We start from the raw sequence: 24,831 nt of genomic DNA, 5'->3' as shown, positions 1-24,831 counted from the left end.
CTGGGATGTAATCAGAATCTGCCCTTTTTGCACCCTGTGATTAATGTGAAATTGAGGCTGAAAATTCTCCATTTATAATGAAAAATCCTGTTCTTCCATTTGGCTCCATCCCATTTGGCTCACCAAAGAGGCTTTTAAGACTTACTGGCTTCAGCTGTAGGATTGGTCCCCAATGGATGCTACTGTTGTTTTAGCATTTTGCTTGATTTTGTTTCCCTGACTCATTTCCCTGAGAAGTAAAAATGCTCTCTTCCAGGGCCACTAAAATCTCCCTTTACAAATACAAATGGAAAGTGGGAAAAAGTAAAGTAAAACAGCGTGATCACACAGTAAATCAAATTGGGTTTTGCTGGTTTCACATTTTAAAGCAAATTGAGGTGTGTGTTTTATAATGCATGTTATAGCTACTTTATTGTGGGAAGCTTTTAGGCGTGAGAAGTGTTGGAAGAGGGGGGTTTCTGGTGTTTTTATGTTGTGGTGGTTGCTTTTCTGGTTCCTTTGGTTTGGGTTGAGTTTTGACTTCTGCAAGGGGAAAACCTAGGACATGAGATATTTTCATAAGCTGAAAATTTTGTAAGAACAGTGGTTGCTAAAACACAAATTGTCTTCAATACGAAGAACTGTTATAATACCAAAATACAGATTTTGGCTTTAAAATCCCAACATGTTTTTCTTAAGTAATTCTTACCAAATTTTTGAAGAGTGCAGTTAATTCCTTTGTAAACACAGAAAATTTTAAAAACGCTGTTCCCAAATCTGGGTCATCCCTGCAAACACAGTTGCCACCAAACTTCTCCAGTGCTTGTGTATACTGTTCTTCATTTTCCACATGAGCTTCAAAAAGAGCAAAACATGAAGATGTCATCAGCAGATAAAAGGTTATTGAAATCACAATTTATGGGGTTTTTAAAAAAAAAAGCTTTCCAGAGTTATTGCTAAAAATGTTTACTTGATACAAAACCCAGCCATTATTCACACTTTAACACTGATATGCCAGAAGTATGACATACTCACTAATTCCAGTTTGCAAGTACCTATCCACATGTACAAATGACAATGTGCCAAGACAAGACAAACATCTGACACCCTAGAATGACCCATATTTCTGCACTATAGCACAGACCTCATAACAACTCCCAACTCCCATAATGAACTTGCAGATTTTAGTCTTTTATTAACACTTTCTTGTTTTCTACTTCCTTATTCATTATTTATTCTATTATTTATTCTATTTATTCTATTTATTCTACTTTCTTGTTTTCTACTTTCTTATTTTATTTCTTATTTTATTTTTCTTATTTCTACTTTCTTATTTTAACTGTGTGCTATTATGCTTTACTGTGTGCTGAAAAAGAAGCAGAGGAGCTAAAGTGTGCTGGCAGAGTCTTGGATCTCTACAACAGAAGGCAATAGATCAAATATCCTTGGGTCATATATGCTAGGAAAAAGAACTATAAAGCATGTTACAGATGAGGACAAAACCATATCTATGTTAGTTCTCCAATTCAGGGCAGCAGAGGGGATTTGAAACAAATCCTAGCAATCTGCATTTACCACAGGCCAGTTCAGTTCTGAAAGCAGTTCTGGTTCATGACAACCAGATTCCTTTCTGAGACAACAAAACCAGAAGCGCTGCCCTAGAAATCATCCAGTGGTCCTGGGCTACACCAGGACAATTCATGCAGCACACATCTAACATCAATGTTCAGAAAGCTTTGAGCTGCACAGGTTGAGGGGTTATTTAGCCCAGGGCATGAGAGGAAATCTAAGCATAAAATAATTTCAAATATAAAGGAAATCTGAGAGTCTTAACTACTCTGCCCAAGTGATTTACTCCTAGGTCACCAGGTTATTTGCCTATATAGAGAGGCATAAAAAGTCCCTTTGTCAAAAGTCAACTTGACCCATGGAATAAAACAGAAACAAGTTTTTCTGAACTCAAATTTAGTGACCATGTCATGCTTGAGCATGTGGACAAAGCACACCAAGTTGCCACCTGAGAAAGCTAACATTGCCTATTTCTTATTCTAGCTGAAGACATTTTCTAAAGCTTCAAAGCAAGTCAGGGAAAAAAAAAACTCCCCACCCTAGAAAACAATTATGCATTAATAAGGACAAAGACTGTCTTGGTCATTACATGAGACTAGCATAAACCCTGAAGATTATTTAGAGAGGATTAATCTGTTTAAACAAGCAATGATTCAGTTTCATTTCAAGCCCATTTTTACGCATAAACATGTTTAATATCCAAAGTATTTTTGATACAATATCCTTTCCCAAATTTCAGTGAATTGGTTGTATAACCTCTTCAATTATCATGCTCCAGACTAAAAACAAACCTCTGTTCATGCATCCTATCTGGAATGCCATTCAAGATATTTGTTTCTCAAGCAGATACAAATTTTCTCTAATTTCCAGTATATGAAACTAAAACCCTGTGCAGTAGTGGTATAACACTATGTAATTAAAGACTGACATCATGTACATGCAGAATGGGAATTACACAAACAGCATTCATTCTACAAGTTTTTAACTTGAGCACTTGAATCTGCAGCCTGTTACAGATAGTTTGCAGATAGCTATTAAATTTTAAAACTGAGGGCTAGCACTGAAAGTTACTTATTTTCCTCAGCATCAACAGCAAGGGCTGAGCACTTAGCAGAATTTTTGCTGCAGGATAAAGTAAGGATGTTCAACTAATTCTATTGTGTGACATATATACACCTGAACAAGCTTTCAGAGAACTGGCACAGACAGCAAAAATGAGGATGTGGCAGGTCACAGCTCCTTTAGATCTCACATCTATCCAGTAAAGTGAATTATTTCCACACTGCTTTCTGCATTTTTGCTGCTTCCTGCACCCAGCTTAGCTTACATGAACCCAGGTGAGAGAAGAGCTCAGGCCACAATTCCTACTGCAAAAAGAGAAAGGTGCCCCTGCATGAAAGCAAGGTGAAAAGGCTGCTACCATTAAGTGTTATGGTTAGATGTGCAACCAGTAGCTGAGCCATGCTGAATTTTTACCTAGGAAACAAGCATGGCACCCATTCCACATGGCATCCCCAGGAGGCTTCTATTCCCCAGCATCCTGGGGACTGCTCTTCTGGATTCTGAGCCATTGCCCAGAATGCTGATGGTAGTTTATTGCAGCAGTACTATTAACTGAGCTAGTACCCCCAAAGTGCTTCTGAAGAACACAAAAATCTACTTTTCTGATGGAACCCTCCAAAACATTCTACCTGTCCTATGGTGTTTTCCTGACAAATTTTAAAAGTTTCTCTACAAACAAAAGGTATGAAATCAAAAAAAGGAATTTGATCCGGTTTTGAGGGTTTAGAGGCTTTCTTTAAGTAAGAACCCAAGCTATGTACAAATTGAGAGTCACTATGTAATCCTTAATAACAGTTTCTAAACTCACATTAAAAAAGAAAGACAAAACATTATTTTCTTATAACATTATTAACTATTTAGGGAACCTATAGTAAAAATCCAGTCACTTTTCTGAGTGTAGGACCATGGGGTTTGTTTTGTTAAAAGAAACCCCAAGGGCTGACAAGTGGCTTGGTTAGTGATGTTTCTGCTGGTGGAAGACAAAAGCTCCAAACCCTTCTTGCCAAGATTGGGTGGGAAACACAAATTTAAAACATGGGCAAGGTACTGATTTTATGCAAACACTAGTGATTTGCTACAATGTTCTAACAGGTACTCTGATTGTGAGGCATAGCCTAGCACTCTAGAATAAAATGTTAAAAAAACTCAACAGCCAAAAAAACCCAGCCAAGTAAGAGAAAGAAGAGAAGAAAGGATGCCAAATCAATGAAACAGCTCCTGATAAATCTTAAACTGAACCCTCCACAATCCAAAGATAACAGCTTTATTACATTCGACAAGGAACTTCCTTTCAATTACTGGAGATGAATTACACCACAACAGCAGTTCTTGTTCTAACCTTGTCTGAACACCAACATGCCCACAAGTTCTGTCAGGTATTGGTGGCTTTCCAAGGTTGACAGGCCTATCTATTTTACTTTTAATATAGGTTTTGTTAGCTCTAATTGCTATGAACAGCACACTGAGAACAAAAGCCAAACAAATGCCATTTCTTATCCACAAAAACAAATGCTGTTTCTTATTCACAAAATGCTGCTGATCCATAGAAACAAAAGCTTCAGTTATTTTTTCAAAGAAGATAAACATGCACAATTCTAAGAGAATGGCATACATTTAAAAATGCATGCAGCAATAGCTCTTTATATTTTATACAGCATTGTACAAAAAATATCTGATTTTTTACATGATGACAATAAAAAGTTGCAGCTCATCAGCTCCCTCTTGTCACGAAGTTCTCAACATACATAAGTGGAAGCCACCAGGGAGACTGAGGTTTCACAAAGAAGAGCCAATGTAGCTTCTTATTACTGCCAAAGAGTAATTCCACCCCCCACACCCTCCTCTCTTGATGATACACACACATGGCCCTACCACTTCAGGTGCTCATCTAATCCCAATTAAGTTGATCTCACTGCATATGCAGCTTTACACCAGCTTAAAACTCATCTGGGGATCTGCTGAGCAGCAGGTGTGACAGAAGGAGCAGGGAGCCCACACCCAGTGGAAGGAGGAGAGCACAACTTTACCACTTGTACCAGTAGGGCAGCAGGAGAGGTTTAGCTACCCCACACACCTCATCCTTACTGAGGTCATGATCAAACAGCTAGGTCATGATTGCCATTTCAAATGCACATATTTCTCTTCCCAGAGTTAGCCATACAACTCTTTCTGATTCAGTACGGCATCTGACTGTTTAAATATTCAAATTTCACCAATATAAACTAATAGGAATTATGTACTTACCCAGACCAGATAAGTTTATGGCTTTGACAGATTTCTTCATTTTATAGAGAACAGTTCGGTCAACATCCAGAGCCTAAAACAAGAGAGAAACGTAAGGGTGGATTGTCCTTTGGCAAATTCCTGCCCTGGAAACCTGCTGTACTTACAACTATTGCATAGTTACCTTCATTTCCATAATTAATAAATTACTTGCTATTTGCTTCCACCCCCATCCATACAACCTATTCTGTCCCCTTGCCTGAAAAAACATCTCCTCCATCTTTGGCTGGGGACCAGCATCATCTAAACTCTGCAGGAAAAATTTACACAGTATCATCTTTCCATGCTAAATTATTAAAGAAGCTTAAAACAGTTTTCACCCATTGTATATTCTGATGTTGCTGAAGAAATGAGCTATATCACTTCCTTAGGCAGAATATTGAAAATGGAATTTAATTTCAGTTTTCCTGGATAATTCAGTTAATTGCTTTCTCAACTACATGAACTTTCTAACTGCTATGCTGAGCAAAATAAATTGCATATCTCTCAAATATCTTTCACACAGTTTAACACTAGGCTAAGCTTTCTCCAACACTATATAAAATTCAAGTTTAAATCTTGCCCAGAATGCTCAAACACTTATAATCAATTTGTTTCAAAGAAAGAAGTAAAAGCAGGTAATCATTTTGCTTACTGAAGTGAAATATGAGCAGACTCAAAAATGTAGAATTGTTCCAGAAGGGAGAAGCAGAACTACGGTTACACAAATTAATTTTTTAAAAAAGTTGTGAAACTTGAAGAAAATGTATGTTCCAGAGATGGGGAATCTCTAGACCCCACTGAAAAACAATACTGAACACTACAAATTGTATTATTCCAAGAGCTGTTTGGCATGATACATGATAGAGCAAAGAAAACCCACCAAATTAATTCCAGTTTTCATTCAAAACATTTCAATGAATTGCAGCAGCTGCACATCTGACCTACCATTGTTTTATGCAGAAAAGTCAGCCCCTAGGAGTCGTTCCAATTGTTTTAACACAGTGAATGCACAAAGAAATATTAAGCCCCCTGATTCTGGGAGTATTCTTAAACTGAATCTATTTAGACCACAAATAGATGAACGAAATCTTCACAGCATTCCATGGAAAACAAGCAATTCCAACCATGCCTTAACATTAATGTTCACAGCATCATGGTACTGCTATATCCATTGGAGGCTTTACCTCCAGCATCTTTACAGTTCACATCTGAAACATGTCAGCAGGAGAAGTGCACAGGCCTTTTCACCTGGAATTCCGAAGTACAGAGGAAGGGGAAAATAAAATAATTTAAGCAAGCCCATTAAAGCCATGCCAGATCTGTTCAGCAATTTGAATTCCTCTTCAGCAATTTAAATTCCATCTAGTACAACAAGTCTGTATCTAGTGTGATCTCCAAGGTTAGATTAGTCATCTGTTTGGATGGGAGTACATGAAGTGAATTCCCTCATTGTATATTTGGTGATTTCTAAAAATAACCTCAGAAAAGCACCCTCCAATCAGCTGAATACAGAGAAATTATTGCACTGATGACTGCATCAAAGAGCAGTCACCCTCTTGGAGTACAAGTGAAAGGAATGTCTCCAACTTAAAGTAATATGAGCAACAGTCCAAAGAGAAGGCTGACAGCCAAAGACTTAAAACTTACATATTCAATTTTCAGCCAAGTCTTAGATTTGTGTGTAAAATCTGAGAAAATTTCAATCTCTGCACCTTAGTTGGGGGGAGATAATTCTTAAGGAAGAGAAATGTCAGAAGGATACATGCATGGGATTAACTGTATTACCATGGTCAGGGATCCAGACAGATCTATGGATTCATACAATCCTCTGGCCCAAGACTGCCTTAGTGAGAAAGCACAAACTCCCAGCAAGGAAAAAACCCTCAAATCCGCTTCCTTAACTAAAGTCATCATTTTAGTTTGAAACATCTCTCAACCAACTTCCACTTTCACCACAATCAGGCAGCAGAGGAACAAATCCACAAGGCACAGCACGGACAGAGTCCAACAGAAATGGCAGCTAATGCCCCTAATACACCAGTGACAACTCAAGCATCAACCCACTTCAGACAGCTGGTCCAGATAAAAATTAAAAACAAAGGATAAGGGGGGAAATACCCCACTGACAGTACCAAGGACAACAAGCAAAACCCAAAACCTTAATGTGTTGAAACTGTACTGGTCAAGCTTTCTTGGGTCCTCTCTTCATCCCCTGCCTGCCTTTTCAGCTGTGTCAGTGCAAAGCTGTACCTGAACTTTAACAAACCACTAGTAGAAATTGGGGGGCAGAAAATCAGTCTGAAAAACTTTCCAAACAGGAAACAAAGGAAAACAAATATCTAGCCTTTTGAAGAGGGACCTGGATACATTTATGAAATACAATTACCATGTTTCCAATTGTAGCAATATAACTAAAGTTGTTGCTCCTTTTCTTGGTGCAATCCTCTCAGAGTGTGTGACATTTAAGAGCACCTATGTGTGCCTACAACGAATGGACAAAATACTGAAAAGCTTTGCATCTTTAATACTGTATTTCACTCTTGCTTACAGACCAAAAAATAGACAGGAAGACTTTGCCTTTGTTTAATTGAACAGCATTGGTGTTTATTCACATCTAGTGTTTCAAAGCAGTAATTTCAGGATAAAACTAGAAAATGTCAGCTCCTTGTCTTCAGCGTTGTTCTTCATATTTCCTTGTCCTTTTCTTTGTCCACATCTTAGCACTGAGAAATCAGTTCAGTAGCTTCACTACAGTTCACATTTCTAAACTTCTGCTTGTTTCATAAACATACACATACTATACCAATGCACACACATGCACCAAAATGCACCCTAATTCAACTTCTTGGTGCAGTCCCAGTAGTTTCATGAGCAGGACATTTTAAAATGGCTTTGGATGTTGCATATACTAGCATTTCTTTTTATTCACTTAAAAATGCCCAGTAAACTCCTGAACAAGAAGAAAAGTGACCATGTATTTCACATGGTGGGATCAGTTTGTCCTCTCAGGCAATGCTTCTAGTTTTGCCTCAAAAACCTCTTTTGTAAGACTGGTAAGACTGCTTATTTTAGCATTTGTTTCAGTACAACTGAGACTATGAAGCCTATAAATAGTTTTCATAGTCCTGCTCAGCTTCTACTGATGAGCACTCAGACTGCTCTATTGTTAAAAACAGTAAATATAGCTTTGACTTAAGGGGGGGTGGAAATTCTCTACAGTACATAAGAGAAGGAGTCACACTATTGTGGAAGTGGTGCTATGCACGTGAACTGAAACAGAAACTCGAAGTGACCTTCTTGTGTGTCCTTGTCTGTGCAATCTTTTTTCCAAATACAGTGTTTATGTTTTTTGTTCATTTAGTTTCATGTGATTTCTGATGGCAATCTGATGAAACCATTTTTAAGATAAATTACTCTTCAGTCAGAAGTATACTAGGGAGAGGAGCAAGCATATCACAATCAAATGTAGATTTTCAAAGGAACACAGCACAGAGGACTCAAGCTACCAGTGATAAGTAGCAAAGCTTTTTTCCACATGTAGGAACAAGGTCCAGTTTCACTTGCCAAAGGCCAATTTCCATTTTCACTGCTTCAAAAGTTTTTCCTTTGAACAGTAAAATGTGTCAACTAATTAGAACCAACTCCATCTTACCATGAAGAAATCAGTCTGAGATTACTGCAACATTCTGAAATGTTATTCTACATGCTACTCTGTATGCTTCATTCTAATTAATAATAACAGTAGTAGTAGTTCTGCTTAAGTCTGTTTCACATTGCCTAGAAAGATTTAAGCCCACCAGGATTTGCAATTTTCAAACATTTAATTGTGCTGCTTGCCCCCCAAAAATCCTTAGAAAATAAAAAGATTGGTATCAATCCCCAAATCTATATTGTCTAAATAGATCTGTGCAATATAGATGGCTTGCATAAAAGATGAGTGTTTTATTTGCCTTTTCAGTGGAGAGAGGAGAAACAACTGTTCTATTATTAGCATATTTAACTGAGGGAAGAAAAAAAGCAGGAAGACAGAAACTCAGAAACTGAACATCCCAGAGATGATTTTGGCACCTTTTACAGAGCCAAAGGGTATGGGGAAAACCAGGGCAGGAGCAGCGTAAGTGGAGAGTCCCCACGCTCTAGTGGTTCCTTAAACATCTTTTGTGCCAAACTTACAGCAGAAGTCTGGGTCTTTATCTTATGCAAGTGTCCTCACACCAGTGTCTTTTTCTTTGTGACCCAGAAAATAATTAATTATTTGTGAAGGAATAGAAAAACAGCCATACTGGATCAGATCAGCACTGCATTTAACCTGATATCCTCTAGCAGGAGAAGCCAACAGCAGATGTTCAGGGCAGCAAGCAAGGAAAAGCACGTACACATCCTTCCCCAGGATAATCTCCCAGTTTCCAGTCATGAGTTTAAAAACAAAAGACTGATATACTCTCAACCATAAACCCTACATAGCCCAACAGGCTATCCTCAAGAGAAAGCCAAATTTTCTCATTCCAGGCAAGGGAAAGGAAAAAACTAAACCATGGGAAATAGGGGCGGAGGAAGAGGAAGGAGTCAGCCATCACCTTTACTTTATTTTGCATTTAAAACAGTTCAGAATCTCTAACACATTCCTTCCTACTTACCCACAGCAGTTTCCTTTTGGAAAGTGTAAAAGTAACTATTTCACATTTTCAGCTATTTGGATGGGGTTTTGCTGAAAGTATTCATAGAGCTGGATTACCATTTCATAAAATATAGAGTCCATTGGAACAACAACAACAAATGCTTGGAACAACAAATGCTAAAGCAGTAACAAAATTTTGGGAAATAAATCTTGTGTCATTAGAAAAATTATCCTAGAGTCAGGAATCTACATGTTCTCTATACTGAGCATCTAACTGACACATATACAAAAAAAATATCAACACACTGATTTTTAATTTATTATACACAGTTATCTTAACACTAGTTCTTTCAAACAAAATCAGATCTCACTCTTAATTTTAGAAATTTACTTTAAAACATTAGTCTACTCAACAGTCATAAATCCTGCACTTCATCCATTCCAGTATTTCAGAATAAGTAATAATGCCAGAGGCTGCTGCAGAGGCTGAACACATATAGCAACATCCTTCCCAAAAACAAAAGGGCACAGGAAGAAACTTGGTCAGCTGAGGAAAAGAGAGGCAATCAGGTAGTTATTGTAGAGACAGCAGAACAAGACAGGGTTCTTGTGCCTCACTGGACTGCTCTTGTTTAAGAATTAACAACAGCAAATTTTTTATACTTGTATCCAGGAACCACAATAGTTTGGCTTTTCTCCTGTATCTTTACAGGCAATCTGATATTCGCTGTAATTAATCCTTGCTGACTCAAAAGATCAGAGATATCCACAGACATTCTGTCTCAGCTTGTTGTTTTTTCTACTAGAAATTAACTGTCAACACCACTGGCTTCAATCCACTTCTCTGTTACAGAGGGTGGTAAAAAACTTCCTAAATCATGTTATCCCTCTCCAGAAGCCTCTTTCCATTCTCCTACTCTTATGTCTTTCCTCCTTCAATGTATTTGTTTCTTTTCTAAACCCTCTCCAGTTTCCTTCCACTGATCACCTTGCACATTCACAGAGTGACTGATACAAAGGGTGGAAAAAAACCCTCACAGGCATAATCTGGGGCAAGGCATTGTAGCTTCTGAATGGATCCTAGAACAACAGTAATTTTAAAACACTTGAATTTGGGGCAATTACTTTACTTGGAGCAGTAGCTATGTGCAGCAGCTATGACAGTTGATTTGTATAAATGAGCTCTTTGCTGTGAGAACTGTCAGCTAAAGAGACTGAAGGTTCAGAGACAAACCTGCAAAAAAAAGGACAGAGTTTATGGCAGAATAATCTCTGAAAGGCCCCTTTCCACAAAAGCATTATTTCTCCAGCATCTGGGTTCATGGTTCTTGAGGGCCCAATGCCAAGGCAATCTGTTTAAACAAGCACTGGTGTATTTGGCAGAAGAATGTAGTAAACTCTTGAGCTAAGGATATGCACGGTGGAAAAAAGTAACACTGATGTGCTTTGGGAAATGAATACGTGAAAGTGCAAGGTAATTCTGCTGCAAAGGTAAACAAGGAGAGAATTTGGCACTGCTCTATGTTGTGTATAAAACCAGACCTGAACATGATGACTTTGTACAATGCATTTATTAATACAAAGAAGGGATGCCTAAAAACCACAATTCTCTAACAGACTACTTCTGCCAGAAGAGAAATCCTAAATCAGAAGTTCAGAGATACAAAATGTTACATCAATAACACAAGTCACTAAATGAGATTGTTTCACACTAACAGGTGTTGTATCTGTGTATTGATTTCCACAGGCTTCCCTCACTACAAAAAGTTAGAAATGCAACAGATACTCAACTAGGAAACAGACATCAAGCATTTTTGTGAAATAAAATCTCATGCTTAGAGAAAGAATGGCAGCTGCTTATGCCAACTATTTCTCCAGAACACATCCACCTCCTGCGTTAACCAGTTTTTACACTGAGAAATACACTTTCCTTCTCCAACACTGCAGCTATCTGCTTTCAAAGACAAGATGACTGGACTTTAAATACAGATCTCCTAAGCAATGTAATAGATGATGCACTTAATCTTTACAGTTGCTCATTTATAAACAGAGGGGATGTAAAATAAACTCCCTTATTTAATATTTAATTGTTGTTTATTTTTTCAGTTGCAGTAGCCAATTCTTGATATCCATCTCCATTTATTTAATATTACATGCTTCAACATCCTAAGATGTATCACCATGTAAAATAAAGTAACTTAAGCAACGGGATTAAAGTTCCAATGATGATTGTCTTAAATGGACCACTAAGACTTACCAGCCCTTTACCCATGCCAAAATTCTCTGGTCCTCACCCTGCAAGATTCTTTTTTCTAGCTTTATATTTCTGCATTTCTGTCTGCTGTCAGCAGTTCATGGTTGGAGTCCAGCTGTTGGAAGAGGCTGATCCTCACACTGTATCATTCAACAGCATCATGATGAGCTGGCTGATGGGATTTCCCTTTTGCAGATCTTTTAATTCAGGAACTCTTTTCCCTGGTATTAAATCTTTTTAGACATCATCAGAGGCAACAAGAATTAATCTTTGCAGAACGTAATGCCATTTTATTCTGCATGTGATAAGCTTTCTGAAAAGAGAATTTTTAGTTATTTATGGAAGCAATTAACAAATCAAAATACTTTCCAGATACTCAAAAGTTCCCATATTAGTGGTCTAATTTGGTATTTGTAGTCTTCCAAACCTCTACTTGAACCAGGCAGACACTGCTGTTACAATCCCCATAAAACAATGAAAAAGGAAACAGTTACATTTCCCCCTCCATATGATGTACTTTGTGCTAAAAATGAGAACCTTTGCAATGTGTACACAGATCAGCTGGATGCCATAAACTGATCTATTCCTCCACATCCAACACTCTTTTGACTTTTTCTTCTTCAGGTGTCCAATAATTCTAGGGAAAAGCAACTAGCCTAGAAAAGAGAAGAGTCTACAGCAACACAGCAAAATTGAACTTCAGTCTTACCAGGCCCCTGAGAGCTTCTTAACAGACATAAATAATAAATTGATGTCACAAACACCTCTGGCAGACACATACAAGGTGTCCACTCTGAAAGGGAACAGAAGGCACACAAACTCTATCTAGCTTATGATACACCTGGAACTCTGAGGCTGCCATATTCCCACAGCAAAGAATGGCAGAGGTATCTAGAGGGGACTTCAGGAGAGTAAGACAAATCACCTCAAATGAACTATCTATTCCTAGGGACATACAGAAACAGCTGTCAAAATAAGGTTCATCAGAGGTAAGCCAGCACATTGGACATCATCTGTCTATTATCAGGGTAGAAATTTATTAACAGCATCTACCTATAATACTAATGCTATATTTTCATTATACATAAAACCCAGTGTCAAATGATATAATTTATTTTCTCTTGAAACATTATAAAATTATTTCTGTTCTGTAGTGGCTTTCAGACTTCAGCCTGTGATTTGCTGAAATCAATTTCCAACTTCTCTGTAATTCACTATACCTTTGAAAATCTCTGCGTTGTCTCAGTATCAATACACTTAAATGAAAGAATGCATCTGAACTGCCATTCATTTCAGGTGCTCAACACAGAGATCACAGGACACTATTACAATCCTGAAAGCAATGATCTTAAATTCTACTGGAATTTCAGCAGCTTTAAGTATAACTAAAATTAACAGTTCAGACATTCATGTCACTAGAGACAGCTGCCTCAAAGTGCAAGTGAATCTTAAGTGATGCAATTATTAGTGCACCAAACAGTAGAGATACAATACTCATTTACATAACATTGATGCAAAAACAAAAGCTTTATCCCTAGAGTGGACTTTGCCAAAATAATGAGAGAGTTCATGTCATGGAAGGTATCTCTAGAATGGAACAGACCGTGCTTCCCTGTATCATCAGTTTAGATTAGGAAGGTAAATTCATACACAACTGTTACCTAAGACAAAACACTACCTAAGACAAAGAATTTCTGCATTTCAATTTGAAGCAATTTAGATCAGAGAAGCATGTCCAGGCCTATCAGAACCTCTGTTGTTCTGAAATGAAATAGAAAAGAGCTACTGAATCAACTGATAGAAGCAAAAGAGACAAATGCCTGAATCTATATGTAACCAAGCACGGTGTGTCCTTGCACAGTGCCACATCCATATGGCCTGGGGCACAGGGAAGGCAGTGCCCCATGACTCCATCCCTAAAACAGACTGGGCTGGAAATACTAATGTGAAAAGCTTATCATCTATAGCCAGACCATTTAAGTAACAGAAGAGAGTGAACTAAGCAGAAGAATGAATGAAACCAAACAAAAAGCAGCTTAGGAAAGATTTACTACTTTGTTACTTCTTCAATGCTATTCTCATCAGCACAATCAGCATCCAGTCTACATGGAGCTCAGAGTGTGGGAGGACTCTGCTGGCATTTTTTCTATTGTTGTGTAACATACACCTACAATGCTGGAAAAATAAACAAATAATTAAAAACATGTGCTTTGCAAAACTCCATACTGCATGTTTTGCATGTGACTACAGAGCAGGGGCTCTGTGTTTGCAAATGCAAGGGAAATTTCTACTCCTATTGCAATAGCCAAACAGTAATCCTGGTTGATTGAAGGGGCTTAAAACGATTACTTCATGCATTTGTTTCTGAGCTGACTTCCCTAGAATACAGCCTAAAATTCCTTGAAATTGCATATTCTAGGAAAGAAATCTTTCATTAACAATGAAGAGAAAACATAAAACATGAGAAAATAATCTGTAAGAACATCCACATCCCTTCACTACCATTTCCCCCTTCCTATGTGCTTTTTAAATGTAGTACAAAGCTTTCAGGACTGTGGAAGTAGTTTGTTCAGCTCTAATCACTTCAGCTGTTTTGATGTATCTACACACATACTTAGCATAATGCCTAGACAGAATTATAGATTGCAGGCTAGAACTACATTGATAATCTGATCTTTAATCAGGGCTAGCTGAGGGGTCCACAAACAGCAGATGGTTCTGAACACCACACTGCTCCAAGACAACAAGGAGCAGAGTTTCAGCCTTCTCTCTCAGTTCTCTATTTCTTCTTGGTTTAGCAAGTCAGATGCTAGAATTTATACTATTGCTTCTTTCATGTTAACTTTTACAGCCACCTCTTAAAGAATATACTCCAAAGAAATACACTTCACTGCACAGTATGTCACTTACATAGTAAATATTTTTGTGAAGCAGAGCTCACATACAAAAAGAAGTACATTTTTCAAATTCTGTCCAACACCTACTCAGTTGAAAACAAAGCCTACTACTTGAGATGAAAAGTACTGAATCACACCACCCAAGCTAATTTCCTGCAAAGCCTCATTGCTCATAAGAAAAAGCCTATTCAGTTACAATGCTGTATCTCAGTTCCTCCATCAATAAATCCTCCCCTGTAAGGTAAATTATTTTCTCTTTCCAAATAAAATTGAGATATGTATAATATCTCATGAAGTCTGTATAATTCTTCATTACATCCCATTTTCTCAGGAACTTACAGAACTATTCTTCCATTCCTAAACTACACAGCAGGATATACTTAAGAGATCACCATTATTCCCTGTCCTCCACCACTACCCCTTCCCTATATTCCTGCCTGCTTCCTTGCTACACTGACCCTTTTCACATTGGCCCTGCCCCCACCTCCTAGGGCCTGTGTTTTCATCCTACTTCCTGTGTGAACACTGCCACACTCCCTCTTCCTCTGCACTTCCCGTCAATTTCAATTTCTCTGAATTTCCTCAGACTTCTTATGCACTTCCTTATCCCCTCCTTAACGTTTCTCCCCAAGTGGCAATTCCTGACCCTTTAATTCCTCATATGCCATCGCAGTACTTCTGCTTCTGAATAACTCTCTCAATCTCTCAATTAGTTTTTAATTCAAATTTCCTTTTCTTTTTCTTCATATTTGACTGATGTCCATTTTACCTCTCAAACATTTCAGGTGCCCATTACTTTGTGAGTCTTCCCTTTCTTGCGTTACCATTTTTTGTTGCTTCCCAGCCAAATTTCCTTGACCACTTAATCCCCAGATTGATGTAAACTTCAGAAAAGAAATCTAGATTTAGTCAAAACAAAAGAAACTTGTGGTCACCTTAATCACAGAAAATCTCATCTCTAATACTGAAACTCTTTGAGCTGATGTCTCTGTCCCCATTAGGAGCAGCCACACAAACAGTAAGCATTTTGCATGCAGAACAGTTTAAGCTTCGTGCTAACAAGCGTGAGACTGTGGGGAAAAGGCTACCCCAAAAAGAGAAGTCCTGCCCTTAATTTGCAATAAAGTTAATAGCACAAACTTCAAACTTCTGCTAGTCCCATAACTAGAACTACATTTTCCAGCTGGGTTAAAGAAAAAAAAATTGTCTCAGTTAAAATGGACCAAAGGAGAGATTTTAATGCTATATGGAACCTGGGTATAACCACTTTGTACAGCTTTACAAGTAAGATCCTCAGTAATTCTGATTTCCCATTAGCAGCTTCCAGCACTGCTGAAAGAGTAAATAAGGAGACACACAATTTCTCCTATTGGGAACCACTTGCACATTTGACTATGCTACAAATGTGAAAGCACAGTCCTATTGAACAGCAGTGGTAATTGCTGTAAATGCATGTTTAGAATGTTTTTCAAGCATTTCTGGAAGCAGGATGGGAACCAGCACTTGTGTGCCACTTGTCCAGGAACACTTACAATCTTTGAGTAAGAACACCTCTCCTCAATTTAACAGTCATGGTCTGCATTTCTGCATTCATTGCGATTTTTTTTTTAATTGTAAATATTTCTCCTCTTCTTTCCATCCCTGCCTTTTTAACACTCTGTGCTACCTCAGATATCAAGCTAGTCTTCAGAGGATTTGTCAGAAATATTTGCTAGTTACCATCTTAGTTCTTTCAGGATCCTGGGAAATAAGTCAACCAGCTCCAACAAACTGAGTGCATTAAGCTCACAATTTTGTTTATTGCCTTGCTTACTTGCACCTCCATTCCTGCCATCCATTCCACCTTCTCCCAGACTTTGAGCTCAAAAATTGCAGCACAGCACTTGTTTAGATTTGGCAATACCTACATTATCTTTAATACTACTACATCTAACTGCATATTATGTCTTCTTTTTCTCCTTGCAATTCTATGTGCTTAAAACTATTTTTGTTTTCTTTACTGCCTCCTGTCACTCCTAAAGAAACTTGACTTTTGCAAATTTGTCTTTTATCTTTACACATATTCTTTAAAACAAAACCTTCCTCTGAATGTCTGGCTTTTTCTTCACATGTCTGACAGGCTCAGATAATTTGTGACATTCTTCCTGGGGTGTTCTAAGTCTGTAGATTTTCCCAAAATTTTCCCCTTTCCAGGAATATTTAATGAACATTTTTCAGGCTTTAGTACATGTGCTCTTCGGTTCTATCAACCTCACCAGCTCTCAGTTGAATGATTTTTTCCCTATATATATATATATATGTGTGTGTGTGTGTGCTTTGCTTTCAATTTCTTTGTTTTGCTTTTAGTACATAATGAATTCAGCCCCTACTATTCAATAAACACTTCACTTGTTTCCACAACTTGATTCCTTCCTTTAAACCAGCAACTCTCACATTAGCCCATCCAGCATCTGTTTCCTTACATAAAAGTCAACATCTTGGCTTGCCATGACAGGTGCCTGACTATAAGATGACTTCTTCCCTCTCTAGCAACTTCACAAAGAAAATAAGATTTATTTGGAGACAGCAAGGGCTGAGAACAAGTGAAGGGCGACAACAGATAGAACAAGAGGACACAGTCTCAAGCTGCGTCAAGCGAGATCTAAGTTAGAATTAAGAAGGAAATATTTCACAGAAAGAGTGGTCAGATACTGGAATCATTTACCCAGTGAGGTGGTGGAGTCATCATCCCTTGACGAATTCAAAAAAAGACTGGATGTGGCACTTGCTGCCATGATCTAGTTGAACAGTTAGAACATCGGCTGGACTTGATGATCTTATAGGTCTCTTCCAGCCTTGAACTTCTGTGATTCTGTGATTCTGTGAAGGCTCTTGCCACCAGCCCACCCATGAGAGTCACTTCACCTTAGCATGAAGCCCACCTGAGGTGCAGCCATTGCACCAGTACCTTGGACAGGGCTGGGCCAAGGCAGGGACCTCCACAGAGATGGGACAAAGCACCAATAACTGCTGTAGCAAAGGAGGTTCAAGACATTAAGAAAGATAAGGAGACTGTAAACACTGAAAGCATAGGGAAGCTTGATACCCAAGACAAGAGAGGAAGAGCCAGCCTAAACAAGGACAGACCCAACTTTCATGGAGCTTTAAGTGGAAAGGTTGTTTCTGGAAACTGGAGCAAACAGATCATCTGGGCAGTCTAGAGTGAGGCTCAGAAGGGGCAGTGCTGGAGCTTACACAGAGAATGGCTGTATGTAATGCATGCACGTACTCACACACGTGGAAAGTGAAAATTATAAAACAATCACAGATTTAAGAGCTGAACTAAGTGTTTAATAACCACTATTCCAACACATAGGAATAAAAAGAAAGCACTTCACAGTGGTTCAGCTACTAACACACTACACTAGTCAGGTACACCAAGTTTTCTTGCATTTCTCCATCTGTATTCATCAGCCAGATCCACTTGACCTGTGGACTGTAAGAACTCTGGAGCAGGGATTAGGCTTTTGTCCTGTGACCTTCCAATGCCTTTCAGAATAAAAGCTTCACCTTTATTCACCTTTACCTAAAACTGCTGCATATTATGGTAAACAGAGAACAACAAAGAGGAAGGGAAGGTGGCTTAAACCTAAGCAGAAGTAGCCACTTTCTACATTATCATCTTCTAGCATCAGCATTAAGTACACTAGATTCAAATGAGATGGCTCTGAAAAATACACCAACGTTATGGAAAACTCAAAACACAAACCTCCCAATTAGTAAAATACTTCAGAAAGATACATATCTTTCTTTATAAATCTATATTTTTTCATTCATGTTCATAGGAGGAATGGGAGCATTTGGTAATGTGAAGCAGATTCATCACCAAATGCACTAAGGTAAGGCGCACAAAAATCTTTTTTGTGGTTTGATGTTGTTTTAACTGACTGCATGTTGATGTTAAAAGTTTAAAGTTGAAACTAACTACCTGAAAATATGCACAAAGCTCCAGCTGAAGCTGTATAGTTTAGCTCCTGTATTTCTGCCATTTTTGTTCTCTATATTCCTCTCAAAAAGAAAACAATTCCCACACTCCTTTTGAAATCATCATGCCTTTTGTGTTATAATGACTTTTCCAGAAACCTCTGGATGCTGATGACAGAGAATCATGATTCCAGAAAGGAACACAAAAAACATTTTAAACAACATGTATTTGTGGAAGTGTATTTAGTAATGAGGTAAGAAAAGTGTGTAAATGTGTTCTACTAAAGAGCATGCTGTTCTACTAAAAAGCAAATATGTTCTACTAAAGGGCATAAAGATATATTTTATTAAAAAGAAATATACAAGAAACCATAGCAAATTTCTCAAAATGAACTAGAGTATATGACACTTCCTACTGCTTTTCAAACTATACAGAATCACTCTCTTCATGTAACTTTGAAATGCAAGGCACAATCATCAACTACAGGAAAACAGAATCCAGGCCTATAAATGTAGCAAGCAAAAAGCAAATATACAGATGCATCCATGTATCCAGACTCACACTCTCCCACCCTACCAAGCTTTATTACATCTCCCCCTTGTTAGCTCTGCAGAACCAAAATGCACAAGAGCGTGCTACAGAACTGTACCATACAAGAGGGAATCAAATTCAATAAACATTGATCCCTTACACCACTCCAAGCCAGCTGAAAACTGTGGATAGCCTTAGGTGGCAAGAAGATGTTGCCATTTCTGATAGAAAATTGCATTATAAATGACAGTGAGGAAAAAAAAGCTTTTGATACAGAAATGACATGCCACATTTGTGGGAGTGGTAATTGAAAAAAAAATCTTTGGAAGTGTAAAATAACAGACTTATTGAGGTATAATCATCATGAAATGGGACCTACAAAACAAAGGCAAGCAGAGATCTGAAATTACAAGTTATGCCTTTAACATTAATTCCTCAGCTTTTACAAAAATTCCTTGAGAGTGGTTTTCAAATAGACTGCAAACAATTAAAATCTATTTCTATCCAGAGAACTAAAACCACCTTTGATACCACTACACTGTTTCTTTTGGTTGTACACTTTTCATATTGCCCCCACGTTTGTCCTCCCTACATTTTAGGACACATTTACTCCAGGGGCAAGTGCCACTGCCATGTGGATTGTTCCAGTAACCTATTAAACTCCTCTCAGCATTTCCACTCTCCTCCCTTCATAGGGAAATCTGTGCATGCAGTGAAGTTCCAGTAGGTGAGTAAATTTTGTACTAATTTGTGCTAAATACCTCAATCCTGACGTAGATGGAAATGTCCTCAGCACAGGGACTGTCTGCTCTCTCTGTTTACATATTAGTCTGCAAAACTGCTCCCTACCCTAATTACTTGGTCCAGCACTGGATCCCAATTAACAGTCAGAACAGAAATATGGGCTTCACTTCCACTCTTTACTGTAAAACTTATCTCATGCTTCAAAAAAAAAAAAAAAAAAGTGGCACAATTAGATACTAGTCATTCAATTATTCTTTAAACTAATGTCTAAAAGTCTTTAAAATGATCACAGTTACTAGAACCACTTTGCAGGTTTCATTACAATTTAGTTTAAGAATAGTCAGCATAAATTTTTAGATCTGTGACCTTTAGTAGAAACAGACAATTAAAAAGACTGCAGTCCTCAGACCAGTTTACTGATTTCAAGCAACCCCTCCCCCAGTCATGTGACCCTGCCCTGCACTCTATCAATTAAAACTTATTTAATCTTAGTCACTATCACACTGGTAAAGATTAAACAGTAACCTGTAAGGGCCTGTGACATACTGCTCACTAATAATTTTGTTTCAGAAGATGCTAAATATTCCCAACGTTTTGCTAAGCAACATCCTAATCTGAGAACAATGAAGAAATTATATGATTCCTTTTCCTTTGAAATCACTTTGTGCTCCACAAGCACGCCTTCCCTAATCCCTTTTCCACTACTGAGAGCAAATAAACAGATTCAGCACAGATCAGATGCTCTTTCTGCAAGTGTTTGAAGAGGCACCAGCTCCCAAACTGCAATGCAGGTGTTTCTGGTGATCTCAAAAGCCACGATCCATGGTCTGTAATCAGGGTATGTAATCATAGAAAACAGTAAAACTGAAAGTATTTTCAACTAAGAATCAACCATATTGTGAAACTGACAGAGGTCACTTAATCCAAGTTCAGATTTAAGGCAATACCGCTGCCCACAAAGATACACAGATAAATTATACACTCTTAATTGTCCAATATCTTATTGAATTCCTCACTTAACAAGGCTCTTCCACACCACCATGGAAAACTTCATTAACTAAACTTTTAAGACACTATTAGATACCTACTAATTAACAAAGACAGAATGACAAAACTAGTGGCCAGCAATGTACAAAAGACACCCTAATGGGATGTGAAAACACATCTGTGTTTGTGGGCAGCTGAGCTCAGGCTAACAAGTCACAGCAGCCTCCCCCTCGTGTGCCTGTGCCCTGCCTCCCCTGCTCCCAAGGGAGCACCAGACCTGGGAGCCCAGAGCTGGCTCCATGCAGGCAGGTGAATACTCCATTCCAGAACCATATTTTCTGGGAGTAGCAGTAAAGAGACATCCTCTAAGTATCAGTATTAACCACTTAATTTGTTAATTTAATAAGTGTATACAATATCCTAGGAAGCAAAAACGTGTCTTCAGTTAATAAACTAGCTCTTACAGTCTCTTGTTCAAAGCAGGGCATACACAAAGTCAGCAGTCAGCCAGTTTCACCTTAGCTCTTAACTGCTTTAAAGCACCACATTCCCTCAATCATGCACAGCCAGACCTCCTAGTCCCAGAACTGCCCTGCCTGCTGCAAGAGAGCAGTGTGCCCTGCAAATCAATGCTTCACACCACCAGTGCCACTGGAAATGCACAGGTTCTTTGTATTCCCTGAACGTTTTTAGCTGCATTCTTTAATAAGCTTTAGTTCATAACAAGCTGATGAACTACTCATTGCCCAGCCTCCCAGGGAAAAGGTGCTGAGCCTGACTTCTCTATTACACAACTTACAGACAGCTTTTTATCCAAGAATCACATTTAACCTGAAAAACCAGGCACGGCATGGTAAAGGATCTGAGGATTTCCAAACCAAAGTCTAAGCCTGAAAAAATATTTCACCATTTTGAAACTATGAAAATATATTTGCTGTTCTTGACAAATCACAGAGAAAAAGAGTCAGTAGTTGTTTCCACACATGCTTTCAGACAGCTGCACAAACAGGCAGGACCTGCTGATATTTTGCCAGAAGTGTTAGATAGATCAATACTATTAACAACCACTGCCAGTCTCTGCAATCTCTCACCTCCTGCCTTGCAAACTTTACTAGGCTCAGTGTTTATCATCATTATTCCAAAAGATAATTTTGCATTAACCTAGCAGACAGCATCAAATACCAGAAATATGCAGATACAAAGAAAGATTGAATGTTCTGATTGAATTCCATTAAAAATCAAACACCAATCCACTAAATTTGACTTAGAGAAAAAAACTATTTTTTTCAGAACTGCAATAAAAATCTCTAAATCTCACAAAACTGCTTTTGACACAAATTCTTATACCAACTTTGATCCTGTATTAGTCAATTATTAAGCACTTCTACCTTGCAATTAAAATTATTCATTACTATAAATATTCAGAAAGAGGTTGTCTTTGTTACAGAATTGTTGATCTTAAGACTATCAGGTTAGTAAAGCATAATTAAATACAGGCATTTAAGTGCAAGCTTGCAGGGCAGAAAATTACCTCAGGAGCAAGATTATTTTGAATTCAGCTCCTTGCTTTAGTGGTTTTGGGAACTGGCAAAACAGGAAAATCCTGAAAAGGGTGTTTAAACACCTAACCTGGGTTTTGTTCACTTAAGACAAGTTAATAATCCATTGCTAGTGGCAGTTCTTTTGAAAGAAGGGACATCAACAACTGACAAGATTCTTTTTGCTGAAGAGGCTCTTTTTAAAATACATGCTTACTGCAAAACAAATCAACTAAACACACACTGTAAGAACTGATGTAACAGGTAGATGGAGCAAATTAATCTGCAGCACAAGTAATTCCTCCTTCCTCCAAGTTACTTCAGAAAAGCTGCTAAAGGAGTCAAGATACCCAGACGCTTCTCATTTCGTTGTGCGTGTATGACTGGGATGTGGAATGTGCTCTCACTGTGTTCAGACCTGTCCCAGATTTCCCTCTGATTTGAAACAGGAGGGAAAAGAGCCTCCCTTTCCCTAGTGCTGGCAGACATCCCCCGCGGGAGGGAGGCTGGGCTCTCACCATCAGGTCCAACAGCACGTTCCGAGTATCTTTAAAGACAGAAAAACACCCGGCTCTGGGCGAGACAAAAGCGGCTCACGGCAGGCACGAGCAGCCCGGCCGTCCCGGAGGAGGCAGGGAAGAGGGAGCTCGGGATCCCGACACCCACGAGCGGGCACGGCCCTGAGGGAGCGGATCCCCAGGGAAAGCTGCCTTAAACCGTATGGCCGGGGGAAGCGCGTTTAAATTTCTGTGTGCGGGAAACGGAAAGCGGATTAAATCCCACCTGTGCCCGCAGGCAGGCAGACACACTCAGGGAAAGGACAAACAGGGAAAGCCGAAACCCCACACGGCAGCTGGAGAGACCAAGGCGGTTCAGGTGGCGAGGTGAAGGAAGGGGCTGACGGAGGAGACTGCAGAGTTCAAGTTCCCCCACCCCCATTTACGAGGAAAGCGGCCGGAACCGCCCAGATCGGGGCTCCTCGAGCGTCAGGAGGAGCGAAAAGGGACGGCTCGGGCTCCCCCAGCTGAGGGCGGCGGACCACCCTGCCCCGCCGTGCGCTGAGGGGCGGGCGGAGCGTGAGCCCCGCGGGCCGGGGGAGCGGCGCCCCGGCCCTTCCCCCTCCTTTTCTTTCCCCTCTCCACTCGGGCGAGCCCCGTTTCCATTTCCTCGAAGCGGCAGCCGAGGGCGCTGCTCGGGGCCGGGCGGGAGAGGGAGCGGCAGGAGCCAGAGCCGGTAGCGCCTTGTTCTCTGCAGCCAGGCCAGAGAGGGCTGCGCGCCCCGCGCCCCCCGCCCGGGCTCACCTCCTCGATGGCCGCCACCGTGTTCCTGCACTGGGCCATCCGGGTGGTGAAGTTGGAGGCGGTGGGTGACTTGTAATCCTCATTGGTCTCGGACACGAATTCCGACACGGAGATCTGGTCCGGCATGGCGGGGCGGGGATGAGCTAGGGGAGGGAGGGGGAAAGCAGGCGGCTCCAGGGGCAGGGAGGGGAGGGCGTAGAGGGGGGCTCCCCCTCACATCGCTCGGCAACCGGCGGCGGCGGCAGCGCCCTCCTCGCAGCCCCGCTGTCTGGAACGGTGTTGTTCCTCCGCCGCCACACAAGGAAATTCCCCGCACCCACACTCCTCCTCCTGCTCCTCCCGCGCGGTCACGCAGCACCGGGGGCCGGGCACACGCCCAGCCGCGGGAGCTGCCTCCACACCCCGCCCTCCCGTTCGCTTTTTCCCTCTCGCTTTCCTCCTCCTCCCTCGCTCCCTCACACGCTCGCGGGGCGGGGGCGCGGCCGCGGACACCCGGCAGCCCTCGGAGCGGACCGGCAGCCCTCGGAGCGGACCGGCAGCTCTCGGAGCGGACCTGCCGCCGCGCACTCGCCACCGGCGCCCGCCCTGAGAAGATGGCGGCCCCCTCCCTCTTTCCCTCCCTCAGTCCGTCCTCCCCCAGCCCCGAGGGGAGAGGAGGTGGCAGGCGCCGGCTGGGTAATCCCAGCGACAGGCAGGACGAATCCAGCCGTGTGGTTCGGATAGTGTTTAACAACAAAAACCCAAGGGCAGGGGAAGGTGAGGCGCCGTGCCTGCTGGCAGCAGGGGGAACAGGTTGAAGCCCACGGGACGGGTCTCCGCACTGTCCCCTCCGGGACTGCTCGCAGGTGCAGAGACAGTCTCTTCCCTCACGGCTCGTAATTTGTGTTTCAACAGTTTAATCTGTTTTACGAATTCGTTGTCTAGTTTAGAGGGAGCTAAAGAGAAATGTTGTCGTTCCCAAGAGGTCCGTGCAAAAATAATTTTAGGCTAAGTAACGTTTCAATCTAAATTCTTAAAAAGCTTTTTCTGTACTCAAGGAAAGGTTGCTATCAGAGGAGATGCTTTGTTCTTCAGTATAAAGCCACAAGGATCACTCAAGGCAAAAAGGGGTGAAACTCAGCC

At 40.2% G+C, this 24,831-nt stretch overlaps 1 protein-coding gene across 3 annotated transcripts in view; it reads right to left on the bottom strand.

Annotated features, from left to right (window-relative positions):
• Positions 1-24,004, bottom strand: part of ASAP2 (ArfGAP with SH3 domain, ankyrin repeat and PH domain 2) — an 84,457-nt gene extending 60,453 nt beyond the window's left edge. For 2 of the 3 annotated variants that reach the window (XM_063150813.1, XM_063150814.1), the window contains exons 1-3: positions 23,710-24,004; positions 4,855-4,927; positions 689-834 (exon numbers count right to left, since the gene is read on the bottom strand). In XM_063150813.1, coding sequence (XP_063006883.1) covers positions 689-834; positions 4,855-4,927; positions 23,710-23,835 — 345 coding nt within the window. In that variant the 5' untranslated portion in view covers positions 23,836-24,004. The remainder of the gene's footprint in view (positions 1-688; positions 835-4,854; positions 4,928-23,709) is intronic. The other variant, XM_063150812.1, reaches the window with a different exon arrangement.
• Between the last annotated feature and the right edge of the window lie 827 nt (positions 24,005-24,831).

This window comes from Melospiza melodia, chromosome 3 (assembly GCF_035770615.1).
Source record: "Melospiza melodia melodia isolate bMelMel2 chromosome 3, bMelMel2.pri, whole genome shotgun sequence".
NCBI lineage: Eukaryota > Metazoa > Chordata > Aves > Passeriformes > Passerellidae > Melospiza > Melospiza melodia.
The sequence above is the reverse complement of the archived record's forward strand: the minus strand, read 5'-3'. Positions and strand labels throughout refer to the sequence as shown.